This window comes from Carassius carassius, chromosome 15, assembly GCF_963082965.1.
Source record: "Carassius carassius chromosome 15, fCarCar2.1, whole genome shotgun sequence".
Classification (NCBI taxonomy): Eukaryota; Metazoa; Chordata; class Actinopteri; order Cypriniformes; family Cyprinidae; genus Carassius; species Carassius carassius.
The window spans coordinates 14,084,885-14,102,266 of NC_081769.1; the positions used below are offsets into that span (position 1 = coordinate 14,084,885).

Below are 17,382 nucleotides of genomic sequence, written 5' to 3' on the forward strand. Positions count from 1 at the left end.
CTGGCAGCAATTTTATGCTCACCGAACAAGCAGTCCCTTATAGGTTATAATTAGCGACAATTCATTGATTAGTGCAGTTTTTAATATATTTCTGAATAAAATAAATAACTGTTCATGCATCATCTTGTTGCTTTTATCTGTAGCCTTTCACAATGACTCCAGGCTATTTTACTTTTTAAAAATGAGCTTTGGATTATGCTAATGGCAGTGATGAGCAAATAATGTGATCATGCGGTCTATGGAGAACTATAAAGTAGAACATTGAACCTTTTGTTGGGCGGATATTATGAATGTATTATTCATCATAACGAGTGGAATGACTCACTGATGTTTAATGTCAGGGCTGTGATTGTTGTTGGATGGAAAAATGAGTTTTTTCCATACATTTTCAAGATTTTGATTATTGAAATAAATAATTTGGATAGGTTTACTAAATCATTGTGAAAGAGTTTCAATGTAGTTAGTTTTTAATTCTAACGGATATGCATACTGTGTTCCACACAAACACAGTATTCATAAAACAAATTCTGTAAAAAATATTTAAATTATGTCATATATACTGTATATACACACACAGCGGATAAAATAAGTTTTGAATACATCACAATTTTTCTCATTAAATATATTTCTAAAGGTGGCAACAATAAGGTTGCGAGGGTCTTGAGAGCTCTTTGCTTTTACCCATCATGAAATGTTTCTCATGTGACACGTTGGTAATGAGACACCTTTTATAGGCCATCAGTTGGGACTAAACCAGCTCATATTAATTTCCAATGACTAGGGGCAGGATTGCTTTCTAATTATTGATTGATTTCTGCTGGTGTCTTGGCTTTCCATGCCTTTTTACACCTCCCTTTCTTCATGTGTTCAATACTTTTTCCTTGGGTCATTCTACTTTATTACACTGAACTTAATTTCATAACTTACTGTTTTGTTTTCTTTGTATGTATAGATTGCTTGGGTTGTTACCGACATCTGGTGTCAACAACACCTTTAAAAATATATTATATTGATGTGTTTGATACTTATTTTATAAGTTATATATATACTGTATATACACACACATATATGAAAAATGTTGTGTTGATTGAAATTTTTTTAAGCTCAATTTGTTTTTTAATCCAAATGTTGATGGAAACTATTTTCTATCCTTATTTTTAAAAATATATTTTTATTATTTATATTTAATTTATTTTTTTTATAAAAAAAATTAATTTGAGGAAAATTAAGTCAATTATATTTGCTTTACTTATATTTACTTATAATTTTTTAGGGCAGTTTCCCATTGTATTTAATTAATCATCCAAAAATAAACCCCACAAACATATTTTTTGCTGAAAGGGATGATCTGGATTCCCCTTGTCCTGTTTTTGCTGTGAAGAATAAGCTTCTACTTAAAAATACAGCAGCGTTTCCTGCTTTAGACACGCCTGCAACCCAGAATAACATCAGCAATAATGAGCACTCAGTCACCGCAGCATATGCAGCCAAAAAAGCATCACTTATTTTGCTAAGAAACGCACCGTATCTTCTCCAAATATAAAAAAAACTGTTACTGACAACAGAGGTTAAAAAATAGAATTCAATTTAAATGTGCCGGAGGCTAATTTATAGGGCACCTGATTATTTAGCAGCTTGTTATCTGTACTCTGTATATAAATGATGTACCAGCAGCCTCATTGCAGGAAAGGTTAACATATGCAGCATTTGAAGCATACTAAAATATGAGACTATGCTCTTTTTTTTAAACATAACATTAAAAAAGTCATGAACTTTATAATTTAATTTAGCTATTCAACATTGCACTTACTCTGTCAAGCCTATTTATACTGAAGAAAATTTTCATTTTAAATTAAAAGGTAGCACATCATTGTGTGAGACATTTCTTCCAATACAGACTGTCATGTATGCATAAACGCTTAATTAAGAGTATAATTTAGTACCTTTTTCACTTAACAGTGTGTGGGAGGTTTGCTTTTATGGCTGTATGCCGTACTTCAAACTCGAGGCTTTGATCATCTCAGTAATCAACAGTAATGAGAAGCATCAGTCTAGAAATGCATTGCTCAAGGGATTATGGGAAATGTAGTACAGCAGATGAGTCACAATATCCCTTTGGGGAAAGGGAGCCGTTTAGACACGGGGCAGAATGCTTGTCACCCCTTCCTGCTAAAAATAAAACAGGGAGCTTTCGGTCTTCGTACTTGTGTTTACTGATACAGTGCCACATCTGCACCACCATTTTCATCTCACGTCATACCGTTCAGTTGAGAAATTGTTAGTAAAACCACAACTAAAGACAGTTCATGAAAGCTATAAGGTGCTTGCAATGTTTGTGGTGGTAGGGGTGGGCAGCGCAATAGCTTACATAAATTTGACAGGGTGCTCTTATTTTTGCCCGAGTTAAAATTACCAGATGGCTCCACACGTTTGACAGTCTTTCACACATTCCCTATATTAAGAGTGTGCTCAGAAAAGCAGTTATATTTAGCCTAGTTACTGCTGTTTGCCATTCACTTTTCAGCTCAACTGGTGTTAATACATCAACAACTCTTCTTTGCTTCGTTACGCATAATGTTCTTCCAAAGGCTCGAGGCCAAAACACGAGGTGTGAGTGTGTTTTGTCTCAGTTTTGTCTCATAACACCGATTTAGTGCTGATGTCAGGTGATGCAAAAATGGCCCACGTCCCACTGTACTCTCAACAAGTGCCTTGTTAACATAATTACAAAATACAGTGGCGGGACTGGCGGCAAAAAATTAATGTCATTGCGGTTCTACAGCATCCAACCTGTTGATTCATCTAGTCAACAATGTATTGTGAGAGCTAAGTGGACTGAAGCAATATAGATCTAATCGAATGACGGAACCGCGTGACGTTTGGTGTTAGTGGTTCTCACACATTTTCTGTGCTAAATATGAATACGAGAATACAGTACAAAAACACAGGCAACGTTTCATGTGTACGTAGTGCAACACCATGATACATAATGAAACAGTCAGTGTGACCAGTACAGTCCCTTTCCCAAATGAAGTGAATATTAGGCAGGGTTGCCAGGTTTTAAAAACAAAACCCACCCAATTGCTACTCAGAACTAGCCCAATCACATTAGTTTGATTCACGAACGAATGTCTCCTTAAAGGGTTAGTTCACCTAAGAATGAAAATTTGTCCATTTTCTACTCACCCTCGAAGCATCCTAGGTGTATGTGACTTTCCAAAAACGCATGGATTCGCTACAGGAGGCCTTTATTCACCCCCTGGAGCCACGTGAGGGATGTTTTGTTACAGATGCGTGCACTTTATTTTACGTCTTCTGAACAGTTGACAACCGCTTACCCCATTGAAAGGCTTGGAAGAGCAAGGACAATTTTTTAATATAACTTCGATTGGATTATTCTGAAAGAGGAAAGTCACATACACCTAGGATGCTACGAGTATAGAAGATGGAGGAATTTTCATTCTCGGGTGAACTAACCCTTTGAGTAGGTTCTTTGTAGTGAATCAAAAACTATAAGGATTTTAACTTGTTAATGAATTTTTATCATCATTTTGTAAGTTTCCCCAAATATTTATTCTTAAAAGGTATTAAAAGACTTGTCAATGGAAGTGTTAAGGAACCAGAACTGTGAAAAGGAATTAAAAAGCAATTAAATTCCTTCCAGTTACCATCCTTAAACCCTATAGTTCACATTAAGAAGAAGCCTTTTGACCTTTGATGACGTCAACGCTTCTCTTCCCAACAATGTTACACAATGATGTCACGCTGTCTGGAACAAGGTTAAGTTGTGTTATCCAGAGGGCGATTTGGTCTAACCTGGTCATTCTTAATCTTCAAACCACCTGCTACCAGTTGAGTTGGGAGGTGTGAGTGGGTTGACCTAAGGTTTCTTTGCCAAGAGCTCAGCTGGATGGTTGGATCAAAGTGTATCTTTTTAATGATGGTAGTGGGGAGGGCAAGCAGGGAAACATAAGATAAATGAGATATCACCGTGGCGAGTGCTCCAAACCAGCAGGTGTTTCTGAGGCTATTTTTAGCTCCATTTGGGCAGTGAGCCCAATGCCTGTGACTCATTGTCGAAGCTCATTGGCTGACTCCATGAGTGCTGTAAAGACTCAGGCTGCTCTTTGTAAAGAGCTCTCTCAAGTCAGAATTAATATTCCCCCCATCATTCCAGGATGCTTAGGGTCATCTGTTTGGCTCACTAGAGAGAGCCGCTCCTGTCGCTTCAAAGTCGCCTCTCTTCTGAGAAGTGCCATCACGCCAACAAACCAAGGTGAATTTTTGCTAAACACCCAGAAGTTGGACCTCAAGTGGAGCTGACAGGCATAGCCGACGTGTATCAGTGTCGACAGAAAGAGGGAGTTTGTGTGTGTGTGTGTGTTTCTGTCTTATATAAGGGATGATATAATATCCATGGGTGCTCTCGGTGAGGAGACACCACACAGCGCAGCTCAATATCTGCAGGAAGAGGAGTCATTATGATGTCGCCAGCGTTGCCATGGCAGCCAGTTTGGGTGGTGGATTGGGGTGGATCAGATGATGGCGGAGAACATTATATTCAACCAAACAAGCACACAAATGCTTTACCATTAATGTGTGAATTGCTGCGTGTGTCACAGTAAGTGCCTTGCTATGGCAAATCATTAGGGGAATATTCTAGGATTAAGAGATACAGGTTAATGGATAGAATTCATGGTTTGAAGGCTTTGCCTCTGTGTGTTTTAGAATGGAACAGGTGGTGGTGCGTTATGCCAATAACAAGCTATCTATCTATCTATCTATCTATAAATCTATCTATCTATCTATCTATCTATCTATCTATCTATCTATCTATCTATCTATCTATCTATCTATCTATCTATCTATCTATCTGTCTGTCTGTCTGTCTGTCTGTCCGTCTGTCTGTTTATCTATCTATCTATCTATCTATCTATCTATCTATCTATCTATCTATCTATCTATCTATCTATCTATCTATCTATCTATCTATCTATCTATCTATCTATCTATCTATCTATCTATCTATCTATCTATCTATCTACCTGTCTATCATAGCTGTTCTGTAACTTCTTTATCTGTCTTCTCCACACCCATATATCATTCTGTACTTACACACTTTCCAAGCGCCATGATATGTAATTGCTTTTCGTCACGCAGAAGAGTCACAGTCTCTTATGATGAGCATCTCTTCTTATCCGCTTTCCGAGGGACTATCCTCCAGGCTTGCTATTGATTTACACTGTCTCTCGGATATATATAATTCTTGGGGCCTAGGGGATGCCCTCTGCTTTTTGTACCCGGTGTATTGCTTGTAATGAGGCACAGCTTGAAGACTACAGCAGCAATTTTCCATAATGGTGAAGGTGTGATGATGGCTCTAAGGAGGGAGGATGGTAGGGGAACAAAAACATCACAAATTTCTGAACAACAAACTGCAGCACTGCAGTCTCCATACTGACCAGAGAGGTCATTAGAACACACTGGACCAAACCATAGCTAGTAATAACCTTCAGAATTGTACATGGAATGCTGGCTGGGATTCTTATGTACGTAGACACACTATTGCAGAGTTGTTTCTACTGTATCTCTGCCTACTGTATCAGGGAAGCTCATACGGGGCCATACTTAGAAACTTTTGATGGGGGAGGTGTTCAGCTGAGGAGGGAAATGAGGAAATATTTTTTTTCTAGTATGTTGGAAGATTCAATTTAAGACCTGCTAACACCAATCTATAACTATAGAATTAAACAAAGTTTTTAAAATCAACAACAACAACAACAACAAAAAAAAAATCAACAAAACTATAATGATAATGACACAATTAACAATATTGTTAGAATCACTTTCATACAGATTTTTTTCACAGCTGATGAACGATAAAACATTGACTTTAAAACACAAAGTTTAACTGTAATGTCTCTAAAAGTGTCATGTGGTGTAACTATCAAGTAAAAATAATTAAACTAAAATGTTTCTTGCAATGAATGCATGTGAATGAATAAATTGTCAAGGTTAAAAGTTTTAAATTTTTTTTTATTTTATTTTTATAAATATTCATGAACGTCATCATGTTTTGGCGTAGTGAACACATTTACACATGGTCTCGACGCCCAATTTTCTGATATTGACCTTGTCATGAGTGTCTCCAGGGGTCCTGCATATGACATAACATCCTGTTTAATGTATTTTATTTTTTAAACCATGCATGTTGGTTGTACCACATGACTTTGTTGTTGCACCACATGACTTTGATTTGATGGACTCAAGTTTTTCAAATAATAACCATTTCAAAACTAAAGATACTCATATTCTCATATATGTGGACCTGATCGTTTAAATATCTCTGAATAATTAATAATAATAAACCATCAAAATGTAGCAAAGACTTTTGTACTAAATCCTTCTATTCTAACTTCTTTATTTCTCAGTGGACATTAAGCCAGAGGTTCCACTGGCTCTTGATCCGGGCTCCCCACTGGACCTACGTACAGACGTCAGGATGCAGAGCTCTGCTTCAGATCCCACTGTGTGGGAAAGACAACTTCAACAAGAGCTGCTCCTCATTCAGAAACAGCAGCAGATTCAGAAACAGTTACTCATTAGTGAGTTCCAGAAGCAGCACGAGAACCTGGTTCGCCAGCATCAGGCCCAGATACAGGAGCATTTGAAGGTACCAACACAAACCTGTTGACATACTGAGCTGATGCAACACAAATAGGAAGAGGTACAACCGTACAGTCCAACTAGATGAATAAATGTATAATAAGCATCTGCCTCTTAGTTGCAGCAGGAGCTACTTGCTTTGAAGCAACAACAGGAGCAGCTGGAGAAAGAGAGGAAACTAGAGCTCCAGAGTCAGGAGAGAGAACTGGAGAGACATCGCCGTGAACAACAAGTCCTGGTTCTCCGCAACAGAGAGAAGAGCAGAGAGAGTAAGAGCTCATCATCATGATCGCCCACACAACACTCAAACACTCCACAACCTGTCTGGACCTAATACCATCAAAATGTCATCAGTCAAATGACAGATTTATATGACGTCTTCTTCTTTTCCATGTTCACTTGAAAAGGACTGTCAATGGTTTAAAATATTTAATTGCGATTAATCGCATGATTGTCACGAGTTAACTCGTGATTAATCAAAAATTAATCACACCTATTTATCTGTTCTAAATGTACCTTAAATTAATACACTTCAAGTTTTAACAAATGTACACATCTTGAATTTTGGGAGCATCCTAAATGCATTTTATTATACTGAAATCATGCAGTGAAGGAACACAATCTACATGAGCAGTTAGTCTAGCTTGTGTTTAAGCACTTAGACCTATAACTCCTCTTATTAACAGTTAAGCTGTCCATACACTGTATGCTAAATGAATCTCTTACTTACATCGTACGTACATCTGCACTTTGTTGCATATGATGAGGGAATTCGAGAGTTTCAGTCTGAACAGAACTCTGGGATTTCAGCAATTACTGATTTAAACGTCTCTGATTGGCTAATACAGAATCTCAACAGAATCACGTGTGATTGATTATAATGAGCAACGCTGTAAAAACGCATAACTAAAATTAAATCTGTGGGTTGGAAAAGACTTCTCGCGAGCTGATCACCTGAACGAAATGCACTTCGCTTTGAAATGCGCAACGAAAACACACTTGATGAAGGGATAAGGCCATATTGTGCTTTTGGTTTTACATTTTATGTATCATTTTATTATTTATGTGGGTAAATCTGAAGAATATCAGTTCAAATTCATGAAAATGACATTACAATTTATAAATCATTTTGTTTATTTAGCAAACATACATTATATGCTTTTTATATAAACAAATTAATGGCAGTGTATATACCATATATATATATATATATATATATATATATATATATATATATATAAGGAATAAGTAAATATGGTTACAGATTAAAAAATAGAGGATATTGTGCTTATCATTAATAATTAAGATAATTAAAATAATCTAATAATTAAAAATAATAATGCACTGTTAGAATATATTTAGATTTCGATAACTCCCTTATCCTAATCCCCCCCCCCCCTTTTTAATAAGAAATGTGACTTACAGTTTTTCTCGATTGGTTTGGCTCATTTCTTGAAACCGAGATGACATTCTCAAAACCATAAGGTTCTTTGGCCAAACAGTCTTACAGTTCTGCTCAACAATATAGCTCACTAGCAAAATCAAATATCTTTCCCCAAACTCTTCTTCCATGCTTCAAAAGCAGATTCCTTTCCCATATAAAAGGTCAGTACAGTCAAAATAGCACAGATCCTTCTCAATTGCCTTGGCACATGTGCATTCATTTAGTGCTTTTGTCAAAATAACCTGGATGGTTTAGCACAACACCATGGATCCCCTGCAAAAGCTCATATCTCTCCCAAAACAATTTATCCATGTGTCAAAACTAAATATCCTTCTCATATAAATAGTAAATGCCCCCAAAATGCATTATACCTTTGGCATTGTTTAAGCACTGCAAGTCAAAATGCTTAGACTTTTTGTCACTGAGGCACAGGTCTAGCAACAGAATACCACTATGAATAAAACTAAAAGATTTTACAGTAAAATCAGCCTCCAATAAACCACTCATACTCAAGGAAACAGTAAACATTTTTATTCGTACAAAGAAATGTTAACATTAGAGAACATACTGTGAAAAGAAAACATACAGGATTCTGTAAATGTGAACAGTTATAAATACAAACAAAAAACAAAAAAAACTCTAGCCTACCATACTGTAAATAAAGTTTCAGAACTATAGTACAGTAATATTTTCAGTGGTCGCCATTGTCACCCTCTCTTTCCTGGCCACCATCCTCATCCTCCTGGCCATCGACGCGCTGCTCTCTGTTAGGCCATAAATTCTCATCCACATCGCAACGGATATTTTCTCTTGCGATGCAGCGAGGGAAGAAACGGCGTGAATGTCTCAACCATCCCCTACATTGATCCCCTGTGATGTCCTCACATGCAGCATCCATTGCATGCAGCAGGGCCCTCTGGTCTTGAGCCTGATGCTCATACACCCTCCACCGCCAAGCTGAAAAAAACTCCTCAATTGGATTTAGGAAAGGAGAGTAAGGTGGAAGAAACTCCATTAGCATCCGGGGATGGGTGGTGAACCAGGTTCTGATGCGTGGGCCACGGTGGAAGTTCACATTATCCCACACAATGACATAATGTGGTAGCTGAGGTCCTTCTTCACCTCTCTCATTTTCCGGGATCAGATCAGTATAAAGGTGGTCCAAAAAATTGAGGAGCTTTTGTGTATTGTAGGGCCCTAAACTGGGAATGTGTGTGGCCACACCTCTTTCTGATATAGCGGCACACATTGTTCACACTGCAAATGAAACTGGCCCCGGGCCAAGCTCTGTCTATATACTTTTGGCAGCAGTCATAATCATAGACAACACCTGTCAGGTAACTAAACAAACTGTTTGATTGGTCATCTGAGATGTGGGAAACTGCTCCTTCGTTAGTTCTAATTTCACCTGATTGATTGTCAAGTACTGTCATAAATTTATCAAATGTTCCAAGAAGTTCTTTCATGGTATTATATCTTTGACTAATTTTGACAGTTGAACAGACAATTGTGCATATGATGACTTACACAATGAAACCATGCTGATATGTTTTGGAGAGAGTAACCATTTCACTGAAAAATCAACTAATCAGTTTAGATCAGCAAGATCTATTTATTTGGAAAATGTGCTAAATGTGGGCTCATTGTGCTAACTGTAGCTACTTGTACATAATCATTTGAAAAAAAGCACAGAGTCACTTGAGACATGTACTAAAGCATTTGCAATTTGATAAAACCAATGAAAAATGACATTCTGTTGTGAACAATTGCAAGGTGGTTTGGAGATTTGTCCATGTTATTTTGAGAATGTCATCTCGGTTTCAAGAAATGAGCCGAACCAATCGAGAAAAACTGTAATATGAACACCCTAAACAGGTTTCATACAAATTACTTTGTATAAATAAATCAATTAGAACTCAATTTTGCACCAAGTTTGATTTAACAGCCTTCAAGAGTGCTCCACTGCTGCTGTCCAGAAGAGGGAGATATTCCTTCATTTGTTTAAGGTGCGAAGTGATGTTACAGAGGCATCTGAACTGGAGCTTTTGAGAGGAGCGTATGGGTGAATGTGTTGGAGAGAAGCTATTGTTTGAGGCCAGTCCTGCTGTGTCTGGGAGTGGCAGTAATACACTCATTTCTCTGACCTTGAAATGAAGCCAAACTCTGGAAACATTCTTTCTGTTTACAGTGACTGTATCACGCTAACCACAGAATGTTAGACAAGCTCTGTCAGGAATGTCTCAGTTTTATTGTATCTAAATATAATTTGAATCAACCCCAAGATGCTCATAATTTTTGTTTGTGCGTCTCCTGGTCTGACAGGTGCAGTGGCCAGCACTGAGGTCAAGCAGAAACTCCAAGAGTTTCTGTTGAGTAAATCCACCAAAGACGGTACAACCAATGGGGTCCCCCAGAGCTCCAGACTGTGGTACACGTAAGTAACCTTCACATGGGCCTACCTCAGATACCTTCAAACATTTGCTGTTTTAAAAGAGCTGGATTTTTTTTTTCAGACTTTTCATTTTAAATTCCTTTCAATTGAAATACTATTAAAAATGTAACATCTTAATAGATAAATCAACATATTATTCACTATGATTGTAAAGTCTCTTATGCTCACTAAGGCTGCGTTTTTTTGATCAAAAATACAGCCAAAACAGGAATAGTTTGAAATAGTATCGCTATTTAAAATATATGTTTTCTATATGCATGTGTTCTAAAATATAATTTATTCATGTGATAGCAAAGCAGAATTTTCAGCATCATTACATCAGTCTTCAGTGTCACATGATCCTTCAGAAATCATTCTAATATGCTGATTTGATGCTCAAGAAACATTTTTTACTATCATCGTTGTCGAAAAAAGTTGTCTTGCTTAATATACATTATTTTTAGGATTATTTAATGAATATTATGTTTAAAAGAACAGCATTTATTTAACATATGTTTGTAACATAAATATCTGTACTGCTTAATAAAACTATTAATAATTTTGTCTTTTAAAAAAAAAAAATTAAAAAAAAAAAATCTTATTTACTCCAAACATTTGAATGATGTTTATTTACATGATGTTCAATATTTAAAAACATAAATAAAGCAAGATTGGAGGAACATTTAAGACTTTCCTAATAAAATGTAGTTGATTTGAACTAATAATCAGTAATGTGATACAAAGGTGGATAGTACTAGAGCACACAAGAGCTGTCTGCTGTATTTATGACTGTGAGGTAAGTTCAGGAGTTCAGTTTACTTCTCCTTTCTGTGCAGGGCCTCCCATCACACCTCTCTGGAGCAAAGTTCACCTCCTTTGGGAGGAGCGTCCTCCTCCTGCAAGATCTCCCTGCTCTCCCCACAAGAATCCCGGGACGACTTTCCTCTGAGGAAGACAGGTAGGTTTCCAAAAGTTGGCCTCTCAGAACTGTCCCAAAAAGACGTTACTCACACTATCGTTTCGTAATATCATCATAATGTGCATTGCATTCATGAGACATACTACAAATTATATTTAATTTAAGTTTTTATTGCTTTATGAAACATGGGAGGTGGGGTTATGACTCAAAAGTCTTTTTCTCAGAATTACAAGATCCCTTGAGAGACTACGCATAGGCTCGGATTTGCATTATTTCAGGGAAAGTTTAATGAAGAGTGGATTTCCACAGTAGGATTTTTTTCCCTCTGAGCATGCTATAGAACCACAAATTTCCTAAAACGCTAAAGGTATATAATTTTCAGCTGTATAAGAGGCTTTAATTATTTCTAAAATCCTGGACTTTTCGCAGAAAACACCACAGGTTTGTTGACTCAGTGCTGGAAGGAGTCTCGTAGGAAGTCAGTATTAATGTGAGTTATGACTCCCACTTGGCTGGCCAGTCATGAGTTCTTGCAAAGGCCGACCTGTTCATAACTGTGCTGTTAAGTCACGGAAATGACATTACATTCCTTCCCCTTTGTGTCCCTTTGAATTATGACAATAAACAATTATACCTGCTTAAATGCTTTACCATATGGGTTGGCATGTTGTGTATTTACATAATTTAGGGATCAGGCAAGTGAGGTTTAATTCTAAATTATGCGAACTGTGTCTGCCAAATGTAAACTAATCTAAGGTAATTATGTAGGTTGTTCTGTTCAAATAAGCACTTTATAGACACATGAAAGAGACATGTTTATTGTCTTAGCTTTTGAACAGTAACCTCCCAGTTTCAGCATCAATTTCTGCTTCGCTCCACTAAAACCAGCCAATATCCTGAGAACTAAAAGGAGCGGAAGGTTCTGGAATCCAAACAGCATGCTGAGAAAGCAATGACTGTCCCAAGCAAAGAAAAAAAAAGAGAGAGAGAGAGAGAGAGCGAGAGAGCGAGAGAGGCCTGAGCTGTTGCTGTAATAAAAACTTACCAAATATGAATTGCTTTGGTCCATATCCCACTGTATTAAGATCAGTGACATATGGTGTGACCGTTATAAAGAAAACAAAAAGTGTAGTTGAAAAACCCTAAGAAAAGAAAAGTTTACATTTAATGACTCTAAAAATGTCATTTGATGTAAGAATCAATTAATAATCGATAGACTAAATTTGAGTATATTTGAATACATATGAGTGTAAAAAGAATTTTAAATATATTTAAATGTAAAAAATATATATTATTATTAATTAATAGATATAATAACGTTTTTTTTTTAATTGCACCATATGATATTTTACTAACCTTTCCTTTTGAAAAAAGATGCAAATATTTTAAGAAACCTTGACACAAAATATCTGATATTTTAACAGACCTTATCAGACCTATTGCTTTCTACATTGTTTAAAGTAAGTTGCACCACATGACTTTAGTGGACAATTTTTTGTTGACATTTAAAAAAAATATATGCTGTGAACGGTTTTATTCCCTCTAAGAAATAATAATACAATTATGCCAAAATATCCTAATTTTTTCAATTATATTTTTTTCTTTATTCATTGTTGTAGAACTTTTTCAAGCAACAAACTTTTGGAATAAACCATTTAAGTGTATTTAGATGGAATATGCACCAGATAACCAAATAAGTGTTTGGAACTACTCATCTTTAAGTGCGTTAATCTAATCCATTTCCTAAACCTTTTAAAAACTATTTCCTTCTAGTTGGATTCCAATTCTATATGTGGTCACACCCATGCAAGGTCCCTTCCCCCTCTTCCTGTCTGTCTCAATTAAAGTCCCCTCAAAGCAGGCATGAAACAGGAGCCACACAAAGATCCTGGTTGTTCCACGTCCTGGATTTCAAATGAGATGCTTGACTGGCATATGTCAAGAGTTAGGTTAGCTCTGTGGAGAAAACTACCCAAACCAAGGCAAATTTATCGAGTGCTACAGGAACTGACACTTTTTTTGTAAAGTGTAATCCTTCATTTCCTTTGAGTCCTTAGTGCTGTATCATCTGCAGAACTCAAGTGTGGCTTTGGTTTGATCACACTGTTCTCAACTGAAGTTGTCAAAGACAAACGAGCCATTTATCTCCAAAGCATCACATGTTTGTTTACTCGCCATGCATCTTCGGTGTGCCGAGGTCTGGACCAGAAAAGATCCATGTGGCGGCACGTGACACTGCTGCAGGCAGCAATAGTCCAGCTTATCGAAGAGAAGGAAAAACCTTTTTAGTCTTGACCCACATACCAAACATGTGGAGCAGGTGCAGCTGAGATGAGAGGGATTTGAGTTTGTGTTTTAAATGGTGGATATTTTGGGCCGCCAGACCAGGCTTGCATTATTATGTCACGCCGTTTTCCCCCACTGGATATGGAGGGATGGGGAAGGGAAAAAAAGAAAAAAGAACCGAGGTGCAATGATGAAGTAACATGGTTTGCATAGGCAGTGTTGTTGCATCATGTAGTCCTCGTCTCCTGGGTAAACAGGTGTTTGTATTTTTACTAATGAGAGAAAAAGTAACAGAAGCGTGAGGCAGGATCAGGTGTGTGCTAATACACAGTCACATTTTCTAAAGGCAACTATATATTCTTCAAAAGAAATGCAAAAGGGGCACAAAATTTAAGAAAGCAACGATAATGAACTGTCTGACTGATTAATGGACAATATTGTAAATATAAACTACTTTGTGTATATATATATATATATATATATATATATATATATATATATATATATACAGTAAGCATGGTCTTTTTTGCCATAGTCTATTTCTTTGCATGTAAGATCTGTATCTTAAAATAAGGAACATAAAATTTACAATAATTATATATAATAATTTATTTATGTTGTGTCAGTGCAAATATGTAAATATCGCACATATCATTTTATTAACAATATGGTGCTGATACATTGTGTATAACAAAAAATGATTATTGTCAAGGTCCAAAATTACCTTTCTGCCACACCTTAGTGTGGCGTCAGTGTGATAAAGTGTGGAATTAGTGAGAATTGCTCAAACTGAACAGTCATAATATATCTTACCTGTCACGAAACTGTGTTTTCTGTTATTATTTTTTATTTTAAAAATGCAGTATATAGTTGTCCTTATGTCAGTTGGTTTATTTGAATTTCACTGTCCTAATTTCACTTGAATTTTTTGTTTTTGTAGTATTTTTTTTATTCTGCCTCTCACCACTTACATTAAGTTACCATAACCAACAACAAGCAACTGTGTCGTTTTTACTTTATTTGCTGATTGTTAATTGACCATGGTTAGCGTATCTTTACACATATACAGTCTTCTTCACACTTGTCAGAGACATGCTAAGCCACACAACTCCAAAGAGAACTTTGTCTTTGGGATGAGATGACACGATAAATAGACCTCAGCAGTGTGTGCCCTCCAGCGCTGCTTTCAAATGTAATAATATGATTGATTTATAGGCCTGTAAAGTCTTTGCCTCATACATATTCCTGTTTGACTTGGCCTCTGGTTCCAGGCCGTGTGTCAGCGTGAGGAAAAATCAAGCAGGCGTCGGGCCTGTCGCTCTGCTGTTTTTGTGGAGTAGAGTGATGTGTTCTCCGATGGCATCACGATCACAGCCTCTTACTAAACCCACTAACAATCGCTCTTCCACCTCCACAGCAATAGGGTAGCGTTCCCGTGGTGACAGGCTGTAGCGCCGAATAAAAATAGAATGCAATCAGGACGGTGTGGGGTGCAAGGCGGATTGAAGAGGGCTCCCTGCAGTTCGCTCTCAGCCCACTCCGCTAGCAGGATTTGCATCCCATTAGTGCACTGCTGGATGGGAGCAGACAGTCCTGCCTTGGCTTCTGAAGAGGCTTGAAATAGCAGCCCAGCCTGCGGTCCAGTTCTGTCCCTCTCATTCTCTCCTCTGAGATCACTGCTTACAGCTGTGTCTTCCCATGATTCCCACTTCTCATACTAACTCATCCTATATGATCATATCCATTTGGTCAGCTGTCTTTTTAGTATGGCAACAATCCCTCTGTTGCTCCTTCGGCTGCTCACTTCAGGGGTCTTAGTATGGCAATACTACTATTTGAAAACAAGGAAATCATAAGTTCTCAACTGCAAACAAAAAAATAAAATGCATCTAATCACATGCTTGCCGGTTTTTAAAAGACAAATTAAAAAATCTACTGTTCTATCATTCTATCTTTCTATCCTTTTATACTATCTATAATCTTTATCTTCTCTTGCTTAACAATTTAGGACTGTTGTTTGTTTGCCAGTGTATGGGTTAGTTCAGCTTGTGAAGCAAAGCCAGTAGAGAACCAATGATCTAGATTTTAACTTCCACACACTATAGATGGTAGTGTTACTATTGCACAATGGGGAACTGAGGGGAAAAAAAAAAAAACATTGCTCATAATAAAGAGACTGAATTTGGGTATTTTTGGCTGCTAGTTGTACTGTGGGTGTTTCCCAAAGGGAGGCACTGGATGTGGGTGGCTGGCTTACTCACTCACTTCCCATCAGAGAGCTGTTTAGAAACACTTGTCTGTACATCACAGTCATATAAACAGACACGTCTCCATAATTCAACAAAATTTAAATGATGACAAAATACTCCATAGGATGTAAATGTAAATTTCTTCCTCACGTGCAATCTTTGTTTTTGTTTTTAGTTTTTTGCACATTTTGCATGAATATGTATTTGCATACACAATTTTATTTACTACCGTATAGAGACTAATTTTATATATATATATATATAACCTCTACAGCTAAACACTGCTAAAGTCTTGAGTGCATTAATAATATCTACTGTAGTTGACTTCATAGTATATCTGTACAGTAGATTGAATTATTTGGAGTTGTTATTTTGTTCTAATATGAGGTATTACATCATGCACCACTTTTGAATTTATTATTAATGTAAAAGGATGAAAAGGAATTTGCAGCTTATTATTTTGTAGATTAGTTTTTTCAGATTTCATTGAGCAAAAAGACGACATTTGTTTGAAAGCGAAATCTTTTGTAACATTACAAAGGTTTACTTTCTTTTTCAATCAGTTTAATATGTCTTTGTTGAATAAAAGTAGAACTTCTTAAATAAAAGATTTGACTGATCCTAAATGTTAATTTATATACAATTTTTTTTATATATATAATAATATAATATAACATATTTTTTTTTTCATAGTTTATGATCAGCCTGGCCCCTTTTTTTTAAAGCCTTAAAGCCTTTGTTGCTCAGGCTAAAATACTCCAGATAATGAGGAAACTATGATCTTTGAAAACAACCTGCAAATGCCCACAGATCTAATCCCAGTCCTGTAACATCACAGTACAGGAATGCAACTGCCCAACAATGTGGTTTCCCCTCTCCAACTCTCTGACTTGCATAACTACAAATGCATCAAAACATTTTTGTGAAAACGCTTGGCTAAAAAAGTTTAGACTAAACAGCTGAGATCCTGAATATTTAATTTAACATGTGTTATGATGTTTTCTCTCCAGTCTCAGAGCCCAATCTGAAGGTGCGGTCCAGGTTAAAGCAGAAGGTTGCCGAGAGGAGAAGCAGCCCGCTTCTTAGGAGGAAGGAAGGGAGCATCATGACACCTTTCAAAAAGAGAGCCCTGGAGCTTCTGGGTAGGAGTGATATCCCATAATGCATCTTAAAATTAGACAACACACCTGGGGCATAAACAAAAAGACCTCCTACTGGTTAGCTGTTCACTGCCGGTTTCTCTCCAGTAATCACAGCAGCCGTCCGCTGTCTGTGCAGCTCAGTGTGCTGATGTTGTTATGTAACAGCTCTGGCAGGTGTCATCCAGAGGAACATCTAGTGCGGTTTTGAGCCTTGGCCGGTTGAATGATTTTTCCATGGTGTTTCA

General features: G+C 36.9%; 1 protein-coding gene across 5 annotated transcripts in view; it reads left to right on the forward strand.

The window, feature by feature from the left end:
- hdac9b (histone deacetylase 9b) overlaps positions 1-17,382 on the forward strand; it is a 58,448-nt gene that overhangs the window by 30,739 nt on the left and 10,327 nt on the right. For 2 of the 5 annotated variants that reach the window (XM_059567496.1, XM_059567497.1), the window contains 5 exons: positions 6,432-6,673; positions 6,785-6,942; positions 10,431-10,544; positions 11,378-11,499; positions 17,006-17,137. In XM_059567496.1, the coding sequence (XP_059423479.1) occupies positions 6,432-6,673; positions 6,785-6,942; positions 10,431-10,544; positions 11,378-11,499; positions 17,006-17,137 (768 nt within the window). Of the gene's footprint in view, positions 1-4,044; positions 4,277-6,431; positions 6,674-6,784; positions 6,943-10,430; positions 10,545-11,377; positions 11,500-17,005; positions 17,138-17,382 lie in introns of those variants that run through there. The other 3 variants (XM_059567494.1, XM_059567495.1, XM_059567498.1) reach the window with 3 other exon arrangements.